Consider the following 26,972-nt stretch of genomic DNA (forward strand, 5'->3'; position numbering starts at 1 on the left):
TTTATCGTCCCACTGCTGGGCTCAGGCCTCCTATCACACGGTAAAGGATTGAACATTAATCACCACGCTTGCTCAATGCGGGTTGGTGATTTCAGACTATATAGTCCAGGTTTCCTCAAGACCATTTTATCAGCCATTGGTGTCCAAGATTTACTTAGAAAGTACATAATTACAAACTTAGGGAAGTTGCATTGGTACTTGCCTAAACTGGAATCGAATCCACACCCTCATACTCGAGAGGTTGGTTCTTTACCCACTAGGCCACCACGACTTAGTTTCAGGTAGCTTTTACACAGTTCCTTCTAATTTCTTATTTTTTACTACATATGTTAGTAATTTCATAAGTCGTTGTTTCTTCGTGTTTTTATCATATGAGGGAAACAGGCTCTTCCCGCCACTAATATCCGTTAGTTTCACTAATGCTAATGCAAATAAAATCAAGGAAGGATTAAAATTGCATTAAATATGTTTTTTGCTATGCAAACTCGAATATTTTTCGAAAATCATTGAGCATTTTTACATTTCGGACAAGTTTTTTTCCAACATTCCGAAAACGTAGGATTTTTTTCTGAGTAAACTCGGACTATTTTTGGTTATACTTAAAACAGTTTTTTCATAGGAATACGGGATAGTCATAGTTAATATCTAATCCTAACCCTTTCTGAACCATATTTTGAATATGTGCGCTTAATCTTATCGCGTAAACAAATAGTCTACTGTTTTGTATTCTACAAGCAATTTAATTTGCGAAGTAGAGCAGTTTCGTTAATAAAATGTAATGTATTCCACTTCATTATTATTGAAGTGTTGTCGCCCTCAAAATGGCTAATTTATGGAGATTTTTGACATTCAAATAAATAATGTTGGTTGTTTTCTATAAGAAATATGCGTAATTATTTTTACTTTTTACAGATTTTTTTCTTACTTTGACACTAATTATTAAAAATCCAAGCTATTCATAATATTTCAAGAAAAAATTTATATTCTATTTCTAATCGCAAATCATATGACCGATTCAGTCAAGAATCTCGGCTCAGAAATATTGATATTACAAAATCCCATTACTATTTAAAATGAGAACACACATAAGAACTCATCATCCTCCGAGCCTTTCCCAATCATGTTGGGGTCGGCTTCCAGTCTAACCGGATTCAGCTGAGTACCAGTGCTTTACAAGAAGCGACTGCCTATCTGACCTCCTCACCCCAGTTACCCGGGCAACCCGATACCCCTTGGTTAGACTGGTGTCAGACTTACTGGCTGCTGACTACCCGTAACGACTGCCAAGGATGTTCAATGACAGCCGAGCATAAGAACTCATTACACTAAAAAACCATAAAGAATCAAGTTTACAATTCAATACTCAAACAAGGTTAGTCAAAAACAGATCATAGTGGATTCGTTTTACTATTAGCATATTATCTGCGCTACTGACGTTCAGATGTCTACGTCTGCTTCTAGATCTAGTTAATAGACTAGACTTTATTACCATAAATACATAATGTAAGCCATAGAGCCCAAAATGGTGTCAAAACGAAATAAACACGTTTTTAGTACAGCTGTTTGTAGGTATGTATGTTTTACCTTGATCGTAAATGCGAGATTCAAATACCTAGATCGAGGTTAGGGTTTGTATTTAGTACTTAAGATTCTAGTGAACTGCTACAAAAAAGTGAAACAGGCGTTGTCACGTGTTTGACAATAATTTGTATGAACCTTTAAACACGTGACGAACGCCTGTTTAACTTTTTTGTAAAGTAGTAAGAGCATAGGTTTTTTATGAGTTATTTTTATATTAATAACCTTTTGAAATGCAGATGCAAATCACACATTATTGTTTAAAATTAACTCCTTTTTTTAAAAAAAAAGTTCACATAATTTACGGACTTTTGCTTCAAATGTGTCCTAATGAGGTAGTTTTTATAACCTAACCGTCATATTTTATTATATATTTAGTATTGCTTTATTCAGGATTGATTAACATCAAAAACAGAATAATCATTCATCAGCGATATTTAATATTCTTAATTTATTCTTAAAAAAGGCTTCGATATCAATTTCACATTATATCAACATCAAATAATCATGATTTTGTTAGCCAGTTTCTAATTAAAAAGGTCTTATTCAAAGCTGTCTGTATCAATTACCAATCCGATTACTTTAGGGTCATCTGAAGATTTTTATGTTGATAAATAAATATATATGGCGAGCTTTTGTTCGACTTTTATTGGGTTTATTTGCGTCAGTAAATACGTCAATAATAAGGTTAAATATGGACACAAAATTTATCATCATCATCGCTTTTATCTCGTCTGTAAGTTTTGTGTTTTAGAACATAGTGTGGAAGAGAATTCAATTATTATTATTTTGCATTGATAAGTAGAAGAGCCAGCCAATATTTTAGAATAATCATTTTTTTTATACAATCTCGATTCCTAGAGTCTGTAGTCAGCTGTCATCCTCTTATTATTAAATTAAATGATAGGCCGTACGATTCTCTATGGCCGATCTTGTATTTTATAGTCGGGGAAGATTTCAGAATCAAAACAAGTGCACAAAAACTAGATAAGAGCTTGAAAACAACCATTCATTCGCGTTGTTTCAAAATTTTTTATAAAATGTAAACAGGCAAAGGATTCTTTCTCTGAAATATTTTCGTAGGCTTTAAATTAGAATGAGCAGTCGATCGTTTATTTTAATTTACAATATTCAAGGTGCAGTAAATAAAATAATAGTTACATAACTGGACCAGACCGAATGCATTATTTAACAACACAGTTACTTCAGAGTACATCAACTAGTTATTTTAATAGGAACACGCCCAGATTTTATAGTTACGAATATTGATGAAGCAAATATTTTAATGTAACTGTTCCATTGCATAATAATCATTGATAGTTGATTGTCTATCAATAGTTTTTTTTCGTATTTTTGTTTATGGTTCAAAATGGATGAATTTGTTTCGAGAAGTTCTGTTTCAACCGTGTAGGTACGATTTCAAAATTATAATATGGGAAAAGGCTAGGCAGATGATGACTTTAAATTAGCAAAAGCAAGTTAAAAAAATAATAATCATTAACAAAGGAACTAACTTTGAAATGAACATGGCGATATTTTCAATTTCTTAAGTAAATAGATTTGCCTCATTTCCTTTCTTTTAAATATCAAAGTTTTAACTTGCATGTGTTAAAATAAATAAAAACAAATCCAATGACATATTTATTTTATTTCGATACAAATGTCAAGAAAAAGAAACGAAATGTAAATTAATTTATGTATAATAAAGTAGAATTTAATTTCTTCATTAGGATAATTTTCATAAAAAAAAACTAATACCAAAAACACTCTCTTTGTCTATGGTTTTTATTTTTATTTCAAAAGACACGTTTTTATTCGCGTGACCACACATGTGATAATAATTATCAAATCATTTCTATCTCATAAAACTATTAGAATTTATGATACGATTCAGAGATTTAATTAGATTTAAATTATTTTGATTTGTTTTTTTTTATATAATGATCAAGTTGGTATTTTATTTTTGTGTATAACGTTCGGGTCTTCTGAATGTGATTAGATTTTCCGATGAAATTTCCAAAAAATGCGTTATTCATTCTACGTAGGTATGTTTAAAAAATTACTATGTTAAAAAAATCTCTACCTAGACATGTTTCTTTTACATTCTATTTCAGAAATTAATCACCTACTGCATGCCTACTGCGTCTTGGCAATTCCATAATACTAGCTAAGAATAACAATATTAAGTTAATAAATAAATTAAACGTTGAATTCTCATAACACAAACTGATCATATTTATATCATATGGAAAATGAATCTTGTATTAATTTATTTATTGGCGTTTCCTCGAATTAACATCATAAAGAAAAACCGCCATGTTTGAATTTGTTATTTATGTTAACAAACTGCTCTACATTCATAGTTAATATTTGACGACTAGCTTGTCGTCAAATATCATAATAATTTTATTTAAAATAAATTTTTATTTAATAAGAAGCTAGTTTGAACATATTTACTGCTTGACCTTTTTCATTGATCAATGTAAGTAAAACAATTTATTAAATTATTCTTCCAGTGACCAACCACACAAAAATGTACAAACAATCCGTAGAAAATAATCGAAGATTTTGTAACCTGGTCAAACGATCATCAAACTCATTTGTGATTTAAATAAAATCTTGTTATTGAAATGAGGCAAGTTTTTATTCTACGCTCGCTGTGCACACGTGGCTTGAACTAGCGAATTTGTACATCCATATAAATTAGCATATTATACGGTATTAGCTGAATATACGACTTGAATGTAGGATTGATAATTTCGCTAGATTTATGCGGCGTTCGTGTAATAATTCAGAGGTTTTTTTTTCTAGGAACTACATTGGTATTTGAATGTAGTATTGTAGAAAAAAGTAGTTAGTATTTTAACGAATGTTGATTTTGTAAGCGGCGCTATGATCCGAAATTTTCACGTCTTTTTCGACTAATCAGTATGTCATTATTTAATGAGAGTTTGCACCATGTAGGTAACTGTATCTATACCCAAACCATAATAAGCCGTCAAATCGTCGATTTGGCCAATGGGCAGCCAGTTGATAATTATGGTTTTTGTTATAGTTATATTGCACTAGGTTCTCCAATCAAGAAAGAGGTCAGTTATGATTCAGTATTGAACCTCCTTAAGCCCACCTTGTACCACATTTCAGTCGTTTATCGAGCCGTTTGACACAAAACCAATAATTTATGGTCGCTGAACCCATAAGCATGCATTCTTGAGAATTGATCCTGAATTTATAGGCAAAGGTTTCTCCTACAGAAATGTTTATACGCAAGAAAGTTGCAGTAATTTTGCGCTCAAGTAAATATATTTCTGGTTTTGTTACCTTACATGTCAAAAGCGCGTGTTCCCATTTCTGGACTATTTATTGGTCTATTGTCAGCTTTTTTCAGCGTTAACATTGTTATATAAGACAATACATATGGCCAGTTAGTAACTTAGCTTTATGTCATTTTCAAACAAGTTAGAACAGTGATGGCTACGATTGAAAGGCGGATAAAAATTGTGATTTTTGGGGAAGCACACACAATAAAATTATTATTATAGATAGACTGGTATAATTTTCCCAAGACGCATAATTCTACATGTATTTTGTTGAAAAATAATACCTAATACAAAAATCTTTGACGTAGGTAAAATGTGATTTTGGACAAAAGTTTTCTTAAGCTAAGGCCAACTTAATTTTATTTATGTGTAAGTTTAGCCATTTATATCCTATAATGTGTACGATTATCCACGATTATGTATATTTTTACAATTTAGATGGGCTATTACTTTATCTTTGCATATATTTGCGAGCTCTATAAGCACGTGGTATAGTTGTTTATGATATAATTCTGACAGTACCTAGTTCTACTTGTTTGTGGTTTTGACAGTTGTTTTTAAAAATTTGGAATGGTATTAAGGCATGACGGTCTTTGGGATTTTTAGCTGTTTGTATACTTGTTGTATACTTGTTGTATAGTTGTTTTTAAGATGTTTTTACATTTTATTATTATATCAATTAGAAATAAGATCGGAAAGGTTTGATTGAGTAAGCAAATTAAAGCTCGCTTGACCTATAAAAATCTTAAAAAATAGAGTAGGTAAATCAATCAGCCCCTTTGGCAAGATAACTGAAGAGAGAACTTTAAAATTAAACATAATATTAGATGATATACGTTTCATTAAATATGAAAACTCTACCGCAAATAAAAGGAAAGATAGTTAACAGCCAGAGGTCAAAATAAACATTAGGGAAATAAAAAATGCGTGAAATGAAAACACCACGATTAGAAATGATAATGTAAACCTCATTAGCGATCACGTGCGTCTGCGCACCGGCCCGTGATGACGTCATGCGCGTCTGTAAACACACGTGTTGACTGCTTAGAGCATCTAAAAAACCGGACACGTCATGAGCAGGCCTTCCCATCGCTGGAAGAATGAGACTGCCGCATTTTCGGATGGAAATGTGTGCTAAATCGTCAGTTTTGTCGAGTAGCTGAGTAAAGATATGCTCAAAAATGTATGAGTGAGCTATCACTTATTTGTAGCGTTGCCTCCCGGTCGCAAATTGCCAGACTATTTTGCATAGAGATGGTGGTAATGGATGTCTCTAAGGTGGGCTTTGGTGTATATGTACTTATGTTAAAGGATATATTACTGAAAAGTTGTATGTATTTAGTAATGCCAGTTACATAAGTAATATAATAGATAATAGCTTTTAAACATTTATTGAAAATATTCTCATTATAATTAGCACTTTTTCGCAATAAAAACTATACTAACATCGGCCAGCAAATAAGCTCCAAATTGAGACTACATAGTGCTAGCTGCAAACTCCAGTGTTTTTCTCGCAAATGAAAAAGTTTATCTAATTTACCTAAAACATATTTTTATATCTATCAAAATTCAGCAATCTCCTCTGCATACTCAAATGACGCCAATAACCATACCGGTAACGCGCGAACCGACCATTCTTTTCTTGCGTTACCGCGCGAATCGTTTCTCGCATTAATTGCTCAAGTTTATCGCATTACCCGAATACGTGCGTAATGCGAGAGCAATTATGTAGCTCAATTACCCACTGAAATAGGTTATTGTTTGCAAACAATTCTTTTAAAACTGGTTTTTTTACAAGGCTTCCATTACGTGGTGAGCTTTAAGTTTTTTGAAAAAGGGTAAGCAAGGTTTGTATTTTGTGTTAGACCTTTTTTACACGGACTTCAAAAAAAGGAGGTTCAAGAATAAGAGGTACTTATGTATGTTTGGGCGTAGCTCATGTTTGACTGGCCCAATTTTGATGCGGTTTTCGGCATAGTATTTGTCAGTCATTTTTTTCTGAATTATTAATATTGTATGGCAGTCGCTTCTTGTAAAGCACTGGTACTCAGCTGAATCCGGTTAGACTGGAAGCCGACCTCAACATAGTTGGGAAAAGGCTCAAGGAGGATGATCCTCCGAGCCTTTTTCCCTACTATGTTGGGGCGGCTTCCAGTAATATTGTATGGCTGTACAACATATTATTATCTAATGTGACATTATTAAGTCCTTCTTGTAACGACATTCTGTCACATGACATACTTACCTACTTCGTGTCTGAAAAAATATGACAAATACGTAAGTATTTTTATTGCATTTCCTTAATTGGCACAAAAATATTTTCTTTGTTATTATTTATTAGGACAAAAACATACAACGGAATAGTCACTAGTTTGAAATATTATCCTTTTATAACAAAAGGCGTTCCATCAAAGGTAAATGAGGCATAATAATTATTATAATAGCCTTGTTATATTAAATTATTATTAATAATAATAATTGCGTTGAAGCAATAAACACGCATGTTATAAGCAATTTACATACGCACGAGTATCATCCTATTTGCAAATTATTTATTTTTCATTCAATTCTCACGGTTTTCTTACTAACGTATTCGGTTTTTTATTTATTGACATTTTTATCATTGTCCTGTCAACGGTTGTCAAATGAGTTTGACAGATGACATATTCGCCTGATATGGGTCGTGTGGAAGATGCTTTATAAATTATTCAGTTGTAAGATGAAATCTTATGTCGTTTATGGTTTTTATGATGCTCATTTAGCACACAATGTACTTAATTAATACTACTTTGTTGTAGGAACAATTAATTAGAATAATATATTATTTTTAAGTTATGCCTGTGGATAGATTTCATGACATGACAATTTTTCTATAAAGCTAATTCACAAAATAGGTACACAAAATGTTAAACAATTTATATTTTTGTATGGCTATGGAAATAATGGAAACAGTGTCTATTTTTTATGTATTGATGCTATTGCAGTCAAGGCCATTATGATACAATAACAAAACTACTAACAATTAAATGACTATGCAATAATGCATTACCTGTCAAAAACAGCGGGAAACTTAAATTACGAACTGACAGAATTTTTCTATAAAGCTAATTCACAAAATAGGTACACAAAATGTTAAACAATTTATATTTTTGTATGGCTATGGAAATAATGGAAACAGTGTCTATTTTTTATGTATTGATGCTATTGCAGTCAAGGCCATTATGATACAATAACAAAACTACTAACAATTAAATGACTATGCAATAATGCATTACCTGTCAAAAACAGCGGGAAACTTAAATTACGAACTGACAGAATTGGAGTAAAACCACAGATAAAATAATATGTATTATTCTTATTGGATTAAATACTCCTTACTGAATGTTTTATTCACAAGTTCGTTATATTTTACGACCTACACTAAATGCTGTTTCCAATATTTGATCTATCTATTGATTCGCTTACTAGAGATAGAATTTTGACATTAGCCCGATACTAGTAGGGCTGCGGGATTGTTCGAAAGAGTTACCGCGGCCCTGGTAAATAAAAGGCCTACGAGGGAACACGACGGTTTTTAGTCAGTACAGTCCCTCACCGCTGCTAACCTACAGCGGGAGGGGTCATTTGATGATTTTTGACGTCGTTAAAAAAGTCGTACAAGTCGTGTCAAGTTCCTATCTTTGGTTAGTAAAACAACAGATGGATTGAGTATCGGGATCGGGCATAAATGTACAATGGTCATTTGGATAATTTGATATGTATTTGTTACTGTTTTAACAATTCAATTGATATCTAGTTTGAAGTATTCGTGGCGATCGTGACTATTAATACTTTTCATAATTTAATATGGATTATCAGATTTTGTTTTGAATCTTGTATTTTAGTATTTATTTACGTCTTTTCAAATATGGAAGGATCAGAAGGTAAAGGGACTCTTTTGAAATTCCATTTGTTGAAGGAACAAAACAAATAATTACTTAAAAACCACAAAGTATACTAATACACTTAAGTTAAAAAGAAGGGTCATTTGTTTAAGTAAAGTTTATAGAAACTGCATCGCGGGTGACCTTGGAGGTTTAAAACAATTGCACCAAGTAAAGACTCGAAATCCACTACAACATATATAGATTAAAAAATACTTGTTAAGGTTCTTCTAACCTACCTACAGACAGACATGTGTTGCTGTTGTTCTTCTTCTCAGCAACAACACATAGAAAGTGGTGAAGGGTAGGCGTTTTGGGGCTGTCTTTTGTAAATTCCTGACGTTCAAAAAGTGCTGTACTGCAGCCAAGTTTCAATAAATGATTTTTTATTTTGATTTTTACTTGACAAATCATAATGGGAAAGAGTAGACTATCATAAAAGGATAGTTAATAAAGTTTTAAGAAAATAAAAGTTGGTATCTTTTAATTATGACATCACTGTACTCGATCAAATTATTGATACTATCGAAGTTTTTGATGTAACCCATATTCTTAGTAACTGGTTAGACCATTGTTGGATAAAATGATTGTATATAATAAATTCTACATTATGTAAGGCATTGTTGCATAAAACCATACTATTCAATTATATAATAATGCATTGTTTATGCGTTAACACTTTGTTGTTTTATTACCATATTTATATAGCTTAATACTAAGAAGCTATTAAGAGAAAAAAAAATGTTTAAAATTCTATTGTAACGTATATTATTTTGTTTTTTATTTTTTTCTATGGTTCACTTATGTAAGTGGATGTGGATGGCAATTAATAGATGTATAATAAAATTAAAATTGGTATACTAGCATAATTTTAAAATCCTTCGAATTTCTAATTTTTAATCCTAACATAGTCATTCCACATTGCAGAAGCCAACTAACTTAAAAAATCGTGAGAAGTTCCCTTCAAAGAAAAACAAGCTTGATATTTATGTAAAGTCATAATTAAATATAATAATAAACATAGAAGGAAGCATCTGCCACATTCCTTTTATTACCATATCAGCATATAGAATGGGTAATTGGCTAGAGGTTATAGTGGCAACACCGCACGCAGTAGGCATCGGGCAACACTTTACTTCCTTATTTTAATACCATGGAGTTGCATCTTAATTAAAAAAAGAAAAATAAAAACAAATATGAAAATACGCCACAGATTCGATCTATTACAAAATCATGACTGGCTAGAGATAATATTATTGTCATGAGGTCTCCAACACTCCAACCCCGTAGTCAGTAACTTAAGCCCAAAAAATAATTCAAAAAGAATTTCATTAATCCCCCATTCAGATAGTATCGGGATAATTGTATTGGTTGTTTAAAAACTTCGCCGCTATACGCTTTAATGGAGGCTGGGCCTAATGTAGCTAGATGCAATAACTTTCTCATGTAAGAAATCTCATGACGATAGGCTTTATCAAATCACGAATATCGCAGTCCAGCCTTTAAGAGCCCGTAGCAAAACGTTAAAAAAGTGTTATGTCAACGAAAATGTTTTTTTTTTTTAATTCTACTCTTGTTTGCCATTCATTTTGATTATTTTTTTACTAGACATATCTAGTACATAATTTTTAATTCTACTCTTGTTTGCCATTCATTTTGATTATTTTTTTACTAGACATATCTAGTACATAATTTTTAATTCTACTCTTGTTTGCCATTCATTTTGATTATTTTTTTACTAGACATGTCTAGTACATAATTTTTAATTCTACTCTTGTTTGCCATTCATTTTGATTATTTTTTTACTAGACATGTCTAGTACATAATTTTTAATTCTACTCTTGTTTGCCATTCATTTTGATTATTTTATTACTAGACATATCTAGTACATAATTATCTACTATTAAGACATAACTCACAATGTTGTAAAACAACGTTTTAAAAATAAGAACTACAAATATCCACCATTTTTCATTTCCCATCCGAGATTTCCCGCGCCGTTTTCTCATAAGAAATTCGAAGAGCAACGGAAATCATATTAACTACTTATTATTATAAGCTTGTGAGGACATCAAGGCAATTATTTATACAAACAAATGTGTCATAGACAATTATTTCCTTACTTACACTTCCTTTTACACCGAGATCGTGAAAATAACTCAAAAATATTTGCATGACTTCATGCTCGGTCGTAAAATATTAAATTCTTTGTAATCGTGAGATGATATTCATCACGAACACTACGGAAGCATATTCTTATTTATGTCTTCATACGTTTATTATACATATTATTATTAATAATACTTTGCATATTACAGCCGCCATGCAATTTGTTATTAATTGCTAATAGTTGTTTTATTGAGTAAACTACTTAGGTAGATAAACTTTATGTTTCTTGGTTTAATATTATGAGGATGTTAATGTTTATTGTACAAGACTTTTATAGTGATTATTGATTTACGGGAAAACAAATTGTAAGTATCCTTTTACTTGCCTATAAATTCAGTAATGATTTGATAGCCTCTTAAAAGGATAGCAATATTATTTTACACGTTTTAATCTTGTATTTTGAAAATACATACCACGTTCAAAAGCCCTGAGAAAATCAATCAAAATATATTGTCAATATAATAAATATATTACAATATATTCAATATAATAAATATATTGTCGACGTTTTGGTTACACATTTATTGTTAGTAGGTCAAAAAGTCAAATTATCATCATCTCCAGAGCCTTTTCGTCGTAACGACTGCAAGGATGTGAATGACAGCTGGGACCTACAGTCTTTCATTACTAACTATAACTTCAGATAAAGATCTAACACGTGCCTTACAATAAACAAAAAAAAATAGGTATGCTAACATTGAAAAAAACTGCAAAGGTTAATTTCTAAGAATGATGTGTTACTCGCGGCCACTGTTGGGAATTTCCTTGTGTTAAAACATTATTTATTTAGTACTCAGTTTGTTGGTCTAGTCATAATAAATTAGCGAGAATCATGATGCTGATGAAGGTAACATACTTACCTAGTGTGATGAATTGTTTATTATTTTCAAGCGTTAGAATACCTAGAGTTTATTTGTAGGTGAGAAGATATTTTGTGTTTTGGAGTTTTTGCTCTTCAGGCCCTGAAATCTAGAAGGATAGGTATAGGATTAATGTGATATCAATTCGAAGACAGTTTTTGCATTAGAAATCTGTCATTTCAATGATTAATTTAAATTTTTTGAAACCGGAATATAGGTTAACTATTTACCAAAGTTTCAGTTCTATTTTTCTAAGTATCTTATAAGTAAAAAATAGACTAAATTATTTATATAAAAGACATGTAAACGCATGTTTAACAAATAGTCGCATGCGTAGACTAAGATAAGTAAATAAATATATCACGCCCAGCCTCCGACGGGCGTAGATCACGACCTGTTTGTTCCCACGATATTTCACGTTGAGTTGTGAATTCGGGGTTTATGACTGTTTATATTTTTGAGAATATTATAAAAATAATATCACAAGTATATTGGTAAGTCAGTGCTACCAACATAAATCATAAATAAATATTTGCCATAAAGAAAAGTAGAATATAACATAAAATACTGAACAGCGAATCTGTCAAACGTCAAACGGACTCAAACGTCTGACATTGACAGCAACAGAGAGACTCGCATACAATTATGGAAAAAAGTATGGAAATATTGTTGTCAAGGCTAGACGAAAAACTGCAACAACAAACAAAAATCATTACTACAACAGTAACTGAAAGTGTTATGGTGGCAATAGACGAGAGATTGAAAACAATAACGGACGAAAATACTAAGCTCAAGGAAAAGATTTCTACATTAGAACAAAAACTAAGAGGAATGGAATTTGAAAAAAGGAAATATAACCTAGTGTTTTTTGGAATTGAGGAATCGGGTAAATCAGAACTGGAATTGGTAGACTACATTAAAGACATAATAATAGAAACAGGAACACACATAGATAGCCACGAAATAAAAAACACATATAGAATCGGCAAGAACCAAAATAAAAATCGGCCCTTAGTAGTCACCATTGCATCATCATGGAAAAAACACATCATTCTGAAAAATAAGACTAACCTCCCACCTGGTATTAATGTCAAAGAGGATTATACTAAGGAAGTAATTGAAAAACGGAAGCAGCTACAACCACAACTAGAAGAGGAGAGGAAGAAAGGTAACATCGCTTTTTTTAAACATGACAAGCTGATAGTGAAGAAACCAACAGACAAAGCCAGAGACAAAAGGAAGAGAGAAGATTCGGGCTCACCCAACTCATCAACCCAAAAGAAAATAAACTCAAGGGAAACCTCAAAACCTTCATTCACTAGGAGTGTTCCAAAAAGCAATATTCTCGACTATGTGGAACGTAGCAGAAATAACTCACAAACTGAAATCTCAAAAAACTAAGACTGACCACCGGCACAACAAATACCACAACACTACTACTAGAAACTTCAACAAAAAGTCCCCCAAGCCGGCTGGTCCCCGTGGGGGTCATCGACCACAACCCTCCAGAGAACTCCAGAGAACAACAAAAACACAACAGGCATTATGGAAACTCTAAAAAAGAAAATAATGAACTACATAACTTAAAAATATGCACCTATAACATAAGATCATTATCATCAGAAACAAGAATGTTAGAATTAAACAACGCAATAGAGAACATTAATTGGGACATAATAGGACTCGCTGAAGTTAAAAGAAATGGATACCATATAGAAGAACATGAAAAGTACATTTTTTGTTACATAGGTGAAACAGCGGGACTCCATGGCGTAGGATTCTTAGTAAATAAGAAATGGAAAGCAAATATCGTAAGTTTTATTGGTGTATCAGAAAGAGTCGGTTTGTTAAAGCTGATATTTAATAATGTGCCCATGTCAATTATACAAGTTTATGCCCCTACAGAGAGCTATAGTGATGAGGATAGGGAGAAATTCTACATGGACATACAAAGAGCACAAGAACAAGCAGATAAGATGCTATTAGTAATAGGAGACTTTAATGCAAAAATCGGCCAGCCTAAACTTGAAGAAAATCTAATAATGGGACAACATGGCTATGGGCAAAGAAACGCAAGCGGCGAACGACTGATACAATATGCCTATGAAAACAAATTGTCAGTGATGAATACATACTTCAAGAAAAAACAGTCTCGAAAATGGACCTGGATATCCCCCGATCACAAAACAAGAAATGAAATAGACTTCATACTAAGCAAAAACCCTAAAATAGTCACAAACTTAGAGGTGCTCAACAAAATAAGCTTCCCATCGGACCATAGAATGGTAAGGTGCTCTATAAATATTCAGATGCCAAAAATTAACAGAAAGTCATTTAAATCCCCAAACAACATACTTAAGTCAACTAAAGAAAAAGAAACATATGTGAGAAACCTTAAAGAAAATGCAAAAACACTATATGAAACCACTAAACACATAGAAGATATACAAGTTCTGAGCAACGAATTAGAGAAAACAATCATAAATAGTCTAAATATGGGAAAAGAAACCAGGAAAAAAGAATCCAAAATTGTAAGTGACCAAACGTTGAAACTAATTGCTAGACGCACAGAACTCCTATCCACAAAAGGAAAATCTAAAGCAATGAGGCGCGAATTAACGGAACTCTACAAAAAAACTAACAAAGCAATCAAGAAAGACTACGAAATCCACAGAAGGAATGTCATAGAAAGGAATATGACTACATTCAGAAGCTCAAAAAGAGCTTTTAAAGAACTTACAACACATAAAAACTGGATACAGTGCCTAACAGACGAAAAAGGCGAAACAAAGGACAGAGCAGATATAATCCACCGAGCCACTGTTTTCTACTCAGATCTCTATAGAAGCCCAGCCACAGAAAGAGACCAAGAAGATGAGAATGAGGAAACAGAAACTAATACTACAACAGAATCTCAACCTGCCTTGGAAAGTATAACCGAAAGGGAAACAGACTTACATATAAAGAAATTAAAGGTTGAAAAAAGTCCAGGACCAGATAGTATCCCCAACGAAGCCTTGAAACTTGGAGCACCTGCTCTGGTAACCTATCTGACAAAGCTCTTTAATCTAATTATAGAACAGGAACAAATACCTAAACAATGGTGCTGCTCAGACATAATATTGCTATATAAAAAAGGGAACCCGATGGACATTAACAATTACAGACCCATAAGTTTACTATCTACTATCTATAAACTGTTCTCCTCAATCATTCTAAGTAGAATCAACCCAGACATAGAGAGAAATCAACCAATGGAGCAGGCGGGTTTTCGTGCACACTACTCTACAATGGACCACATTCATGCTACAGAACAAATCATAGAAAAATACAAGGAATACAATATGCCATTGTACATAGCATTTGTGGACTACTCCAAAGCCTTCGACAGCATATCGCACTCGTACATATGGAAGACCTTGCGCAAGAACAACATCAACGAAAAATATATTAATGTGCTAAAAAATATCTATGAAAAGGGTACAAGCCAAATAAAACTAGACAGGCAAGGAGAGGAGTTCAAAATTGGTAGAGGAGTGAGACAAGGGGATCCTCTCTCACCCAAACTATTTATAGCTGTCCTCGAAAACATATTCCAGAACCTAGAGTGGAAAAACAAAGGCATATGGATACTAAACACAAGACTAACACACCTGCGATTTGCGGATGACATAGTCCTTTTCAGCGAATCTGCAACAGAACTAAAGAACCTGCTACATAGCCTGAACATCGAAAGTAAGAAAGTGGGACTTGAAATGAATGCACAGAAAACCAAAATTATGACTAACAGCTCCATGAAAGAAATAGAAATAGAAGGCAAACCCATAGAATATGTAAAAGACTATGTATACTTAGGAAAACAGATTTCTTTCGAATCAAACTGTAATGAAAATGAAATAGATAGAAGAATAAATATCGCATGGAGGAAATACTGGTCACAAAAGGAAATCCTTAAGGGGAAATGCAGTCTACAGATGAAAAAAATAATAATGGATTCATGCATTCTCCCAAGCCTAACTTATGCAAGCCAAACCTGGGTCTACACAGAAAAGGTGAAAAACAAAATTCAGTCCTGCCAACATGCCATGGAAAGAAGCATCTTAAAATTAAGGAAAATCCAGAAAACACGGAACACAGACATCCGAGATAGAACAAAAATAACAGACGCACTACAGCACAGTCTTAGACAAAAATGGAAATGGGCAGGACACATAGCTAGATACCAGGACAGAAGATGGACCTATACTACTACAAAGTGGAAAGGCCCTATTGGAAAGAGGAGCAAAGGTCGACCAAGAAAGCGATGGGTAGATGACATCAAGAGTATAGCAGGAGATGAATGGATGCTAACTGCCAAAGACCGGGACAAGTGGCTTAAGCTGGAGGAGGCTTTTACCCTAGAGGGACTACATAACAGTAACAAATAAACAATTAAAAATGTGAAATTCTATAACAAATGTACTGTTATGAAGACAAATAAAGCTCAAATAAATAAAATTGGTAACTCGCGGTTGAATTTAAATCCTCGCATATTTTTGGGAAATCAGTTGTAGGTAATACAGGTACCGCAAAGTTAAGCAATGTAACTCCTTGCAATGCAGACTTTTTACTATCTATGGTTATTTCGGTGACAGGTGAAAACACAATACCAATGCCTGTTGTTTGATTTACAACTTCCTAACTATCGGGATTTTAAGTACCACTAGGTCATTAAGTAATATTCTAATATTCTAAGTCTAAGAAGTAAAATGTTCAATCTTATACATATTTTTCTTTTGTTCACAGGAAGATGAAGAAGATCTAGGTGACTTATACCAGGATGAGGAAAATGGTGCTGCGCTTCTCATCAGGAGACACCCCAAACATGGCAAACTCGTTGTAGTAAGTTGACAAGCATTGACTCATTTATTTCACACTAAATTCTATCAATGTGATAAAATAATCTTTTGATAATCGACTAAAATAAAAGCTACAATGATCGATTACAATCGAGCCACAGACAACGACATACTGGCCAATAATAAATTGCACAATTCATAAATAGAACACACGCTCACAATTAGCCGCCATGCGTGTTGTAAAAAAAAATTACCGGATAACTATAGATAACTGATGTTGTCAATTTCTGATAACCATTTATCATTTCATAAAACAGAATTAAATGAAATTAGCGAATTGAAAAGACTGGCAACTTAATTGAAGGGCCTTAACACAATTGTTAAACGATGCGTGCCAAGAATGAATTTATTAAATTATAACAACTGCCTGTTGCAATGTTTGGCGCCATTTGCATAAAACCTTATTTGTTTCTGGTGTTGTTAAAAGCCAAAGTTCGCGTGTTATTCGTTATTCGGTAGTTTTGCTGTGACAGATTAATGACTACCTATTTACGTCTTAGTGGTCGCAAAAAGTTGCACAAAAATCTACGTACTTTTTATGTAAATTAGAGCAACCATGATTATTTTAGTACACGCTAGCTTGCATCCGCGATTTACCTTCAGTTTTAAGGGAACAATAGGTGAAAAGTATTGGATAATATGTTACTATCTGATTACTCCAATCAGTAGCTTTTGCATGAAAGAGTAAAATACTTAGCTATGAATACCTACTATTGATATCAAATAGCTATACCTACATTTTTTTATATTATTCAATAGAGAAAACCCAACATACGTCAAGATATTTCGATTATCATTAAAATTCAACAGGATGTGACTATCTCTGGATTTTGGACACGTACCAATGTCACTGCCATAAACTAAAGACTAGAGACGTGACTTGTCAAATATTATTATTAAAAAAACTATGATACTATGAGTATATGTCTGGCTTTACGGCTGTTCTTAATATTCTATCTGCTGTCTTGCTGACTAAAGATAATTAAATAATTAATAAATAATGTTAGGACACCTTTTCTCACATAACAAATTTCGGGACACCTTTTCACACACGGTCGGTAAGCCCCATGCTAAGTTATTAATTAACTTGTGTTATAGGTGCTAACACAACTGATAAACTACATATAACTACACATAAACATATTTATAAATACGTATTGTAACACCCAGACCACGGCCAACAAGCATGCTCATCACACAAATGTCCACCCAACCGGGAATCGAACCCGGGACCTCAGGTTCGGCAGTCCAGCATGCTGACCATTGCGCCATCGAGGTCGTCAAATAAAAATAACCTAAAAAAATTATAATGATTAAATGAAATAGTAGAAAATTAAAAAAACAGAGGAAAGATAGAATTTGACATTAGACCCTAAGTAATGTCAATTCCTATCTCTAGTAATAGATCGATAGATTATTGGGAACGGACTTTAGAAGGAAAATAACAATACCGAGATAGGAAGTGAAAAACGTGTTTTATTAATTTGCATACTAATCAAGTAATCATGAATGACGTTTCGTAGACTGGCTACGAAAATTGTTAGATGTCGATAGTTAAATCTTTTTTGAGTCAAGGACGATAGCTATTGAGTTGTCGGCTGTCGAAATTCGCTTTTTCTTAATGTCTACTAGTTTTTTTGTGATAAATTGATTAGCTTAGGTTTTGTTATTTATGGATTCGGCTTTAAAACTAAGCAAATAGATCGTCATCTTAGTCTTTTAATTGAATACTCTTAAAAATAGCCATTCTAACATTGTAGCTAAATAAACCCAAACTAGTTGTTCCCCGCAGTTCCATTCACGCCCGAGGGAACTACTTCCCGTGCCTGAACTAAAGTGCATATCCTTGTCCATGTCTTGCCAATGTGCTTTTTCAAGCTCTAAACTACATATATGCTTACCAAATATCAACACATCATTTTTAAAATCTCTGGCAGGACGATAAAAAAAATTTTTTGATCGTCCTGCCAGAGAGTTAGCTACTTTCGCTTTTATAATTAGCATTAGGTAGTAAGGATTATAAGTACAACCGTTTTCCATTGTACAACTGTCACTTTTCCCGCCATCGAAGGCGTGCATCGACGCTGTGAGACCATAGACACAATAGATTACAAACAAGACTGAGGTCAATTGCCCAACAGCGAACTGACGAACAACGTAGGTGTGAACGATAAACTGTGTTCTTAGTTCAGCCTTCGTTAGTTTTAAAGAAGTTTATGAATGAAAGAAGGATAGTTTTGATTTGACTGTTCTTTATCCTTTGGATGTCGTAATGTGGTTAATGTTTGCTCTATCTATAATAACATTAATGTTAAGATGTGTAGACAGTAGATGGATGGATGTCTATGACTCTTTCACGAAAGAACTTTTGATTGGATTTTGATGAAACTTTATCATAATATAGTAATCATGCAGTAGATATAGATTTTTAGAATAACATACAAGTACCTAGGAAGGCTAGTTTTTTCATTCGGATGTAGGAAGTTCTTTCCTCGGAAGACAGGATCCAGGTCAAACCGCGGGCAACAGCTAGTTAGTAATATAGGAAATCTTGTCCCATTCTTTTAGAAAATGAAATTATTAATTAATATTTTATTTAAATGTCACCGCCAGCGCCTCCGTAAATGCTCCAAATAAACTTGCACTAACATGTGTTTAAAAAGCAATATCAACACAGAACTCGTTTTGTAATTAGTTTGGTTGTATAATTAGCATGTTTTTTTTAATTTAATTAACAGCTTTATAGTTTATGGCTATTATTGGCTATACATGCCTACTTAATCAATCTTAATTAGTGTTTAGGTGACATCTCAACACTAATTAGAAGGCTACCGTTGTCATGTGACAACATTGATATATTGTTTTATAATAAAAAAAACCTTCAAGAAATATGTGTCATTTAAGAATATTTTGAAAACTCTGATATAGCCTATCGAACTAGTTAGGTAACAAAACAAAACAAGATGTTCCTCATGGTCTCATCCACGACCCGAAATAACTACCTACGGGAAGTAGCAACTGAATAAAAAGCCTGTACCATTTCCCAGGATATACGTACTTATATTATCTGTGTAGCCTGTTCTTATACAGAGGAGGAATGAGCGTTAATCACCACGTTTGCTCAAAGCGGGTTGGCGATTTCAGACTTTTAAGTCCAGGTTTCCTCAAGATACTTTATGTTACAATTAAATTGTACGTAAAATCCTTTCATTATAAAACTAATATTAAAAAGCAACATTGTTATGACCATAAAGTTTTGTTTGCATCGTTGGAACCTTCTTACAGATATTTTCCTTATATGTTTATCTACCTTGTTTATTGTCTGTACATCATACATCGTTTTACGATCGTAATAATTTGTTATTTTATATTAAATTTATACCCCGCTTGTTCTATTAGGATATGTTAATTAATCTTTAAAAACGAAGCGAACAACTTTCTTGGTCGTAAAATTCTTGATAACTTTAAACTAGTATCTATCTAAGTATAAAATTCAGAATCTGTTTTCCCTATGTCTGATGAGGAATCGGCGACTTACCTACATGTATTTATCAAATAGTAAATTACGACAAAAAATGGCAACTACATACCTATAACTAATTCACGAAATAAAACACAGAGTATTTCATCAAAACAGTCGTTCTTATCAAAATCACATGAAAAAAAACATGACTTTCAAAAGAGTTATTTATCAAAACAGTCTATCATATCTTTTAAAATAAGAATAGAACATTGAAATTGTTGCTAGCGTGCTGATGACCACTCAATGCTTCTCTCTATGAGAGGAGGCGGGCCAGCAGTGGGACGATAAAAAAGCAATTGATGTTGATAATGAAAATCAAACCCATATGAGAGGGGGCTTGTGCCCAGCAGTGAGACGAGGGACGATAAAAAGGCTTATGATGATGATGATGATTAAAATTGGTTGTTTTCAACAGGAGGGCTCAATAGGTCACGACCTGGTGATCCGCCCCATACCGGACTCGATGACGGCGGCGGCGCAAGACGACGAGATGTTCATGGACCCCTCCAGCATGGCTGACATGGTCTCCATCGATACTGGACTGCCTTTAGGTACGTTATAGTTAATACTGAAGTTGGTACCTAACTGTTAAGGAATATCTATGCTAATAATCTAAGGCCGGAGACTTTGTTTTGTTTGAACGTGTCAATCTCAGGGACTACTGGTCTTATTTTAAAAATTCTTTCAGTTTTAGGTAGCCCATTTATCGAGGAAGGTTAGTAGCCTTTCAGTGGTACATAGATCATTACTCAGGGAAGGATTTAGGCTACTTTTTATTTAGGTTAATCATTTTGATTCCGCGGTAGGTGGGTGAACCGCGGACAGTTAACTACTGAAATTAAGTACCTTTAGCTTTATAGCAGTGATTGAATAAGTGTCTGAAATAATCTCATAAATATAAAACGTTTTCCAGTGAAAAGAAAAAGGGAAGATCAGGCGAGGTTAACACAAGCGCTTAATGGCGCCCAACACGTCATCATCAAACGAGACCCCGCGGACGCAGAACACGACCATTTAGGAGATTACGGTAAGACATACACATCTAAAAATATTCCCAAAAACAACATATTTAATATCAATGAAACTAGTTTTAAAAAATACGGAGGAGAATCGACTAAATTCTCGTAAAACATACTAAAGTACCAAAGACAAGTGCTTACTTTTTATTGAAGACTGTTTTGTTTATGTAAAAATCATACCATAAATCAAGATGAAACATTTCAGCACATGTCATATAAAAACACGAGTTTCTTAACTCGTAAACATGTTTACTCTTCATACAATGAATTATCCAGTAAATCATTCTTTCCATAATAAATCAGCAAACAGTAGTGCAAACACCGAACAATATTTCCCCATTATTATTTATCTGTGCACGTGCGAGTGCGTCTTCCATAGAGATGTCACGTGCATTGCGCATCGATACTTTACAATCGAGATAATCGATTATGTTAATACGACCGGTTTTCGAATGCCACTACGTATCTCTGTTTCTTGAATGATTTAGCTTAAGCCGTGTCTGCTGATGTAAACTCGTGAAAAGGTTCAGCAAATTACTTTTATTATAATTAGCTACTTTGTTAGGTAATTACACGGTGTAATTTTCTCCTATATGATTAATTTACAATATGACATTGTTGTATTCGATATGTGAGAATCGATTTGAATGTGTAAGATTTGCCATCGACTTAAAACTAATTATAATAACAATACTAGTGGCTACACTTAATGTTATTCATTAGAATCGAATAAATTAATCGACTAAATTGTAGTGTAGATATGCAACCTGATTATAATTCGTTTAGTCGATTAGGTCAAAGGTCATAATATCAAATTATTTGTGGCGCCAACTCGTGCAAAAGGTGATATATTGTTTTGATTAAATGGGTAACACTTAAAAGTAATTTGAATGAATTAGACATTCATTTATAAACCGGTAAATTGTTGAATTAAACTTTTAGTTTTTGAGGAACTTAAATAACGGCTTCATAACGAGAACACCAGAAAAGTGAAAAACGACAGTTCTATTTATCTAGCTAGGTCCTTCTCGAATCTCATCAAATATCTTGACAAGACGTCTCGGCGCGACTGTTCGTGGGTCTGTGGAAGCTGTACCTAATTAAATATAAGATTTACCTAATGAAATAGACATTTTCTGCCGACTCTGCTTTTGCCTAAAATATCCTTTTGACGAGCCATCTCAAATAAAGGCCTACGACGGAACACGACGGTTTTTAGTCAGTAAGAGTCTGACACTCCCTCATCGCTGCTAACCCACAGCGGGAGGGGTCATTTGATGATTTTTGACGTCGTAAAAAAAGGTATAACTTGACAAGATAAGATACAAGTAATAGATTCATATTGGCAATAGGCATAAACAATCATTCAGCTACTTATACACAGTCACGCCCTACCATAATATAGTACACGTCATATATTTTTATTGTTTTCTTTCGCATAATGGAAGACGTTGATTTATTCTAGCAAGATTAGTCATCATTATTTTAAAATCAATTTTATAATAGAAAAATGTATTTATAGGGACAATAATCATATGCAAAAATAAAACAATATTGTACTATTGTTAATTTATGTTATTGTATTTCCGTCTGCTTAATAGCTAGCGAATACGTCTATCAAAACATTTGTTGCTAATGACAAATAAAAAATAAATCATTAGTCATTCAATTTATCATCGTCTTTACTTAATGTTATTTTGAATTTTGTTTAGAATGATGTTCTACGATCCGTGTTTGTGTGAATTGGCACTTTGCAGTAAGCTTGCGTTTTTAAAAGCCTTTATTTTTCGATTTGTAGACTTCTCAGTTCGTCCCAGAACTTTTTGACACCCTGTAAAAATTATGCATTTTCCATCACGATAACCGTCATTAGTACCCAAAAATCCCTTAGTAGGTAGGTACCTAGTACATGGTTATATCTGCTTAGGCCTTTATCACTATGTAAATCATTTTAAACTTCGAAATAAATTGGGCAACTAATTATAGAGGTAGGTGCTAATCAGATGGCAAACCATTATAAGTCAACTTTTTACGCAGGTGTCCAAGGGTGTATAGAACTAATTGGCAAATCCGTAGGTACAGTTAGACCAATTAACATTTAAATATCTCATGGATCTTATCGCAATACTAAGTCGTGGAGATTATCATATAAATGCCATTTAAACATTTATAATTTGTGGTCGCAAGTCACAGCAACAATTCTAATAAACTTCACATTGACTCAAAACTAGTTGGCAGTTTGACACGTGACATAGGATGTATACGAAATGAAATAACGTGAAAATAAGATAGTTATCAAAATCAAAATATAGCGTCACGTGTTTGTCCGTTATGTCACTCGCTTGTCAAATTTGGAGGCTCAAAAAAAATATTTACGTTGTTCCAACCTAATATTATTTACAAAGAACTTTGTAACCTATGACCATAGTCTAAAGAGCTTTGACTTGACCCATGACAATAGTTTCTCTATGATTTGTATAAGTCAGAACGGGTATAAGAGTAACGGCTACATCTCTGCCGTTTATCTTGTAACATATCATTGAATAAGCCTTAAGGCTTTCCCCTGTTATGGCTTTTCTTACAGGAATGTCAAAAATTCCCAGTAACAAGGATTTAGAAACTACAGGACTCATGTATAGTGTTGACATAATGCCAGCATAGATACTCAAACTGGTTTATTATAAAATGTTACCTTTCCAATCCCGAACCGTGACTTGTCTGTATCTATGTAATTAGGCACACTAAATACCTATATCTAGTTGTCTAATTAAAAATCAATCGATAGGGTATTTATGGACACTTTAGAAATGGACTTGCATTTAATGTTTTGATACTAATATGGCCTTTTTACATGCCCAACTTAATTCTAATTAGGTCTATATTGTTTTAGGTGAACTGTGAAAGATCAAAAGTGACTCGATTGTCTTGTATTATTTCCCAACATACAATGATAGCATAAGAATTTTGATGATACGGACGCAGCTAGTGGTAATCACGCTACGCTTCGTGGCTAAGTTTGTTGTTCCTGACCAGACTTGCATTTGGTCCTACTGTTAACAGTCAAACCCGAAATACTTACCTAAGTTTTCTTACTACATGATCAATTACGACATTTTTGCTATATATATTTTTCCCGTTGTCTACACTCCATTCAAGCTAGTTTTATTTATGTTTTCCAAAAAGACTATACCATAGCTTATTGCTTTTTCAGACGATTTTTTGCATTAGAGTATAATATAAATAAAAATGTAAAAACATATTGTGTCAATTAATATTTATATTTGGTATAAAATCGTCCGTATAATGTCATGTTATCATAGATTTCCGAGACATATCTCGTTTTGCTAATAAGACTGTTCGTTATTCCGTCTTGGACGGGGTCATAAGGTCAGACTCTAACGTCACCCATTATTTTAAATTCACGGTAGAAAAAAGCTTAAAATAATAATTCGGTTTATGAATAATCTACTATTTGGGAAAACCGACGGTACGGCAGCCTATTTTAGTCTTATTAGGTACCTTTTGGGCAAAAACCCCACAGGTGCACGATTTGAGTACCTATACCTATTCTTTTATTTGGTTATATTCGTCTTTTTAATACCTACTACCTACAGGTTAAATAATTTTGATATCGATTAATGAGTCGACCGCGCAAAAATCGACTAAACTCATTTATTACTAAAGTACAAACACGAGGTGACCTAAATGGTGTAAGGGTGACTCTAGTGTTGGTATTTTATTCTTTTTAATGGGACATTTAAATTAAGAACCGAAACGAATACTTAACAAATCGATTACATAACAACAAAAAAAATATCCAAGCATAGATATTTTTTTTAATGATGGCGGTCGGCGACGATTCCAAACGACCGTATCTATCGAATATTCTATCCATCTGTTGTAGATATTGTTACTACAGATAGAATGTTGACATAAGTTAGTTAAATAATGGTAGATATTTCACTAGGTAACTGAATGTCTGTGAAGCTAGTCGAGGTTCAAACACCGAATGATGACGATTTAAATCTCTGATGATGATCAATATAATTATTCAGACCTTCCTATACCTCGGGTAACTATATGCCTGACGCATTGTGTCTAGTATTAAAACAGCACTGTCATCGTCATTAAATTATTTACGAAGTAACAATGATATTTGAACACAATAATTATAAGTATATAATGTTATCAACGTGTTGTTATCTCAAGAAACTTGGCTATATTTACCTCCTTGCATATTCTGGAAAATGCCACCAAAAAAAAAGTAACACCTATTTGGTGCTTACCTATTTATCTTTTTAATTAAATAATGGGTAATTAATTAGGTCAATAGGTACCTATATACAGCTAATTGGCTCACAACCAATTTATAAAAACACGACTAATAAGCCATTAGATGATCAGCAAAAACTATAGATAGCAAGATGTTATTAGGAATGCAAAAGAACAACAAATTCGATCTAATTTATTAGTCATCTTTCATGGTCTGATATTAACTGGGTATGCCAATCTTTATTCAAATCTATAGGTATGTTTAGCATTTCAAATTAAATCTTCTATTTTAATAAAAGTTTATATGATTACGCAGGTATTACTACCTACTGATAAAAAAATGGTTTTTCATGCTACAGAAGAATTAAAATATAATAAAAATAAATCTAGCACTCCATCTAGCGTTATTCTTCATAAGTTTCAGTCATGTATTAGGTAGCGAAAATGACAAGAGATGTCTCTGCACTTATTTTTTTTTTATTTCGAACAAAAAAGGTCAATGAAACTCAAATCTTTTATATTTTTCATAAACTTTTATTACCTCTTTTCCAATTCACAGCATTCATGGAGCCAGATCACCTGGGTAAGCGGTTCAGAAGGAAACGGTCAGCGGAGCCCCATTCGAGACGGAAAAGAGAAGCGCCCTACGTCATCTACCCAGAGATTCTGGTCATCGTCGACTATGATGGTTATAGGTAAGGTTTTATGCAGCAAAAAAATGATAAAGCCAAGCGGAGAACCTCGTTCTTTCTTAGTCTCTGCAGTGTTAATCTTGCCTACCCTTCCCTTTTTTTGGCGATAGATATTTTTCAAAAGAAAAGTCTGCATTTTTGAGTTCGCGCAGCAACTCGACCTACTTGAATGCATTAATATCTGATCACAAGGAACCTCAAAGTATTAAAATTAAGATTTCATCGAATTAATGATCACGCATTCGGACTGGCATAGTTATTTGACGATAACTCATCCTAAAAAGAGAGTTTGAGCTTTATTTTATTTTCTATAATAATAATAAAACCTTGAGCCCCGCAGGGCATCTGAGGCGGATGACGGGGAGTAGCGACCCCGCGGGGCTATATATCCGAGTGCTCCAGGGAGAGTATACTGTCCCCCATCTCCGGCTTGCCGGAGTGAAGCATGACGGGGGATAGGTCTCCCGCCTCTTGGCTTGCCTTCATCAGCCGGTCAGAGTGGAGTCGCTAGAGCAAGGTTAGTCCTGCTCGGAGGGTAGGTGCCTCGTGGTAAGTGGCGAGTGGGCCGGTGATGCTGGACCCACAGGGAGCGCGTGATCTGCGTTTAAAGTCCGCCGAGGTATCCTCACCCTTCTCAGCCGCTCATGTCCCTGTTGCCCTCTTGTTGCTTTTCAGTGACTGATTCCCGGGGGCCCAGTAAGTGAGTTGGCGAGTCTCC

General features: G+C 33.6%; 1 protein-coding gene across 5 annotated transcripts in view; it reads left to right on the forward strand.

Moving 5' to 3' along the window:
• The window catches only part of LOC110381445 (A disintegrin and metalloproteinase with thrombospondin motifs like), a 154,309-nt gene that overhangs the window by 116,831 nt on the left and 10,506 nt on the right, over positions 1-26,972 (forward strand). For all 5 annotated transcript variants that reach the window (XM_064041361.1, XM_064041360.1, XM_064041359.1 and 2 more), the window contains exons 4-7: positions 16,636-16,731; positions 20,687-20,822; positions 21,185-21,298; positions 26,122-26,257. In XM_064041361.1, the coding sequence (XP_063897431.1) occupies positions 16,636-16,731; positions 20,687-20,822; positions 21,185-21,298; positions 26,122-26,257 (482 nt within the window). The remainder of the gene's footprint in view (positions 1-16,635; positions 16,732-20,686; positions 20,823-21,184; positions 21,299-26,121; positions 26,258-26,972) is intronic.

The sequence above is a fragment of the Helicoverpa armigera genome, chromosome 25 (genome assembly GCF_030705265.1).
Source record: "Helicoverpa armigera isolate CAAS_96S chromosome 25, ASM3070526v1, whole genome shotgun sequence".
Taxonomy (NCBI): domain Eukaryota; kingdom Metazoa; phylum Arthropoda; class Insecta; order Lepidoptera; family Noctuidae; genus Helicoverpa; species Helicoverpa armigera.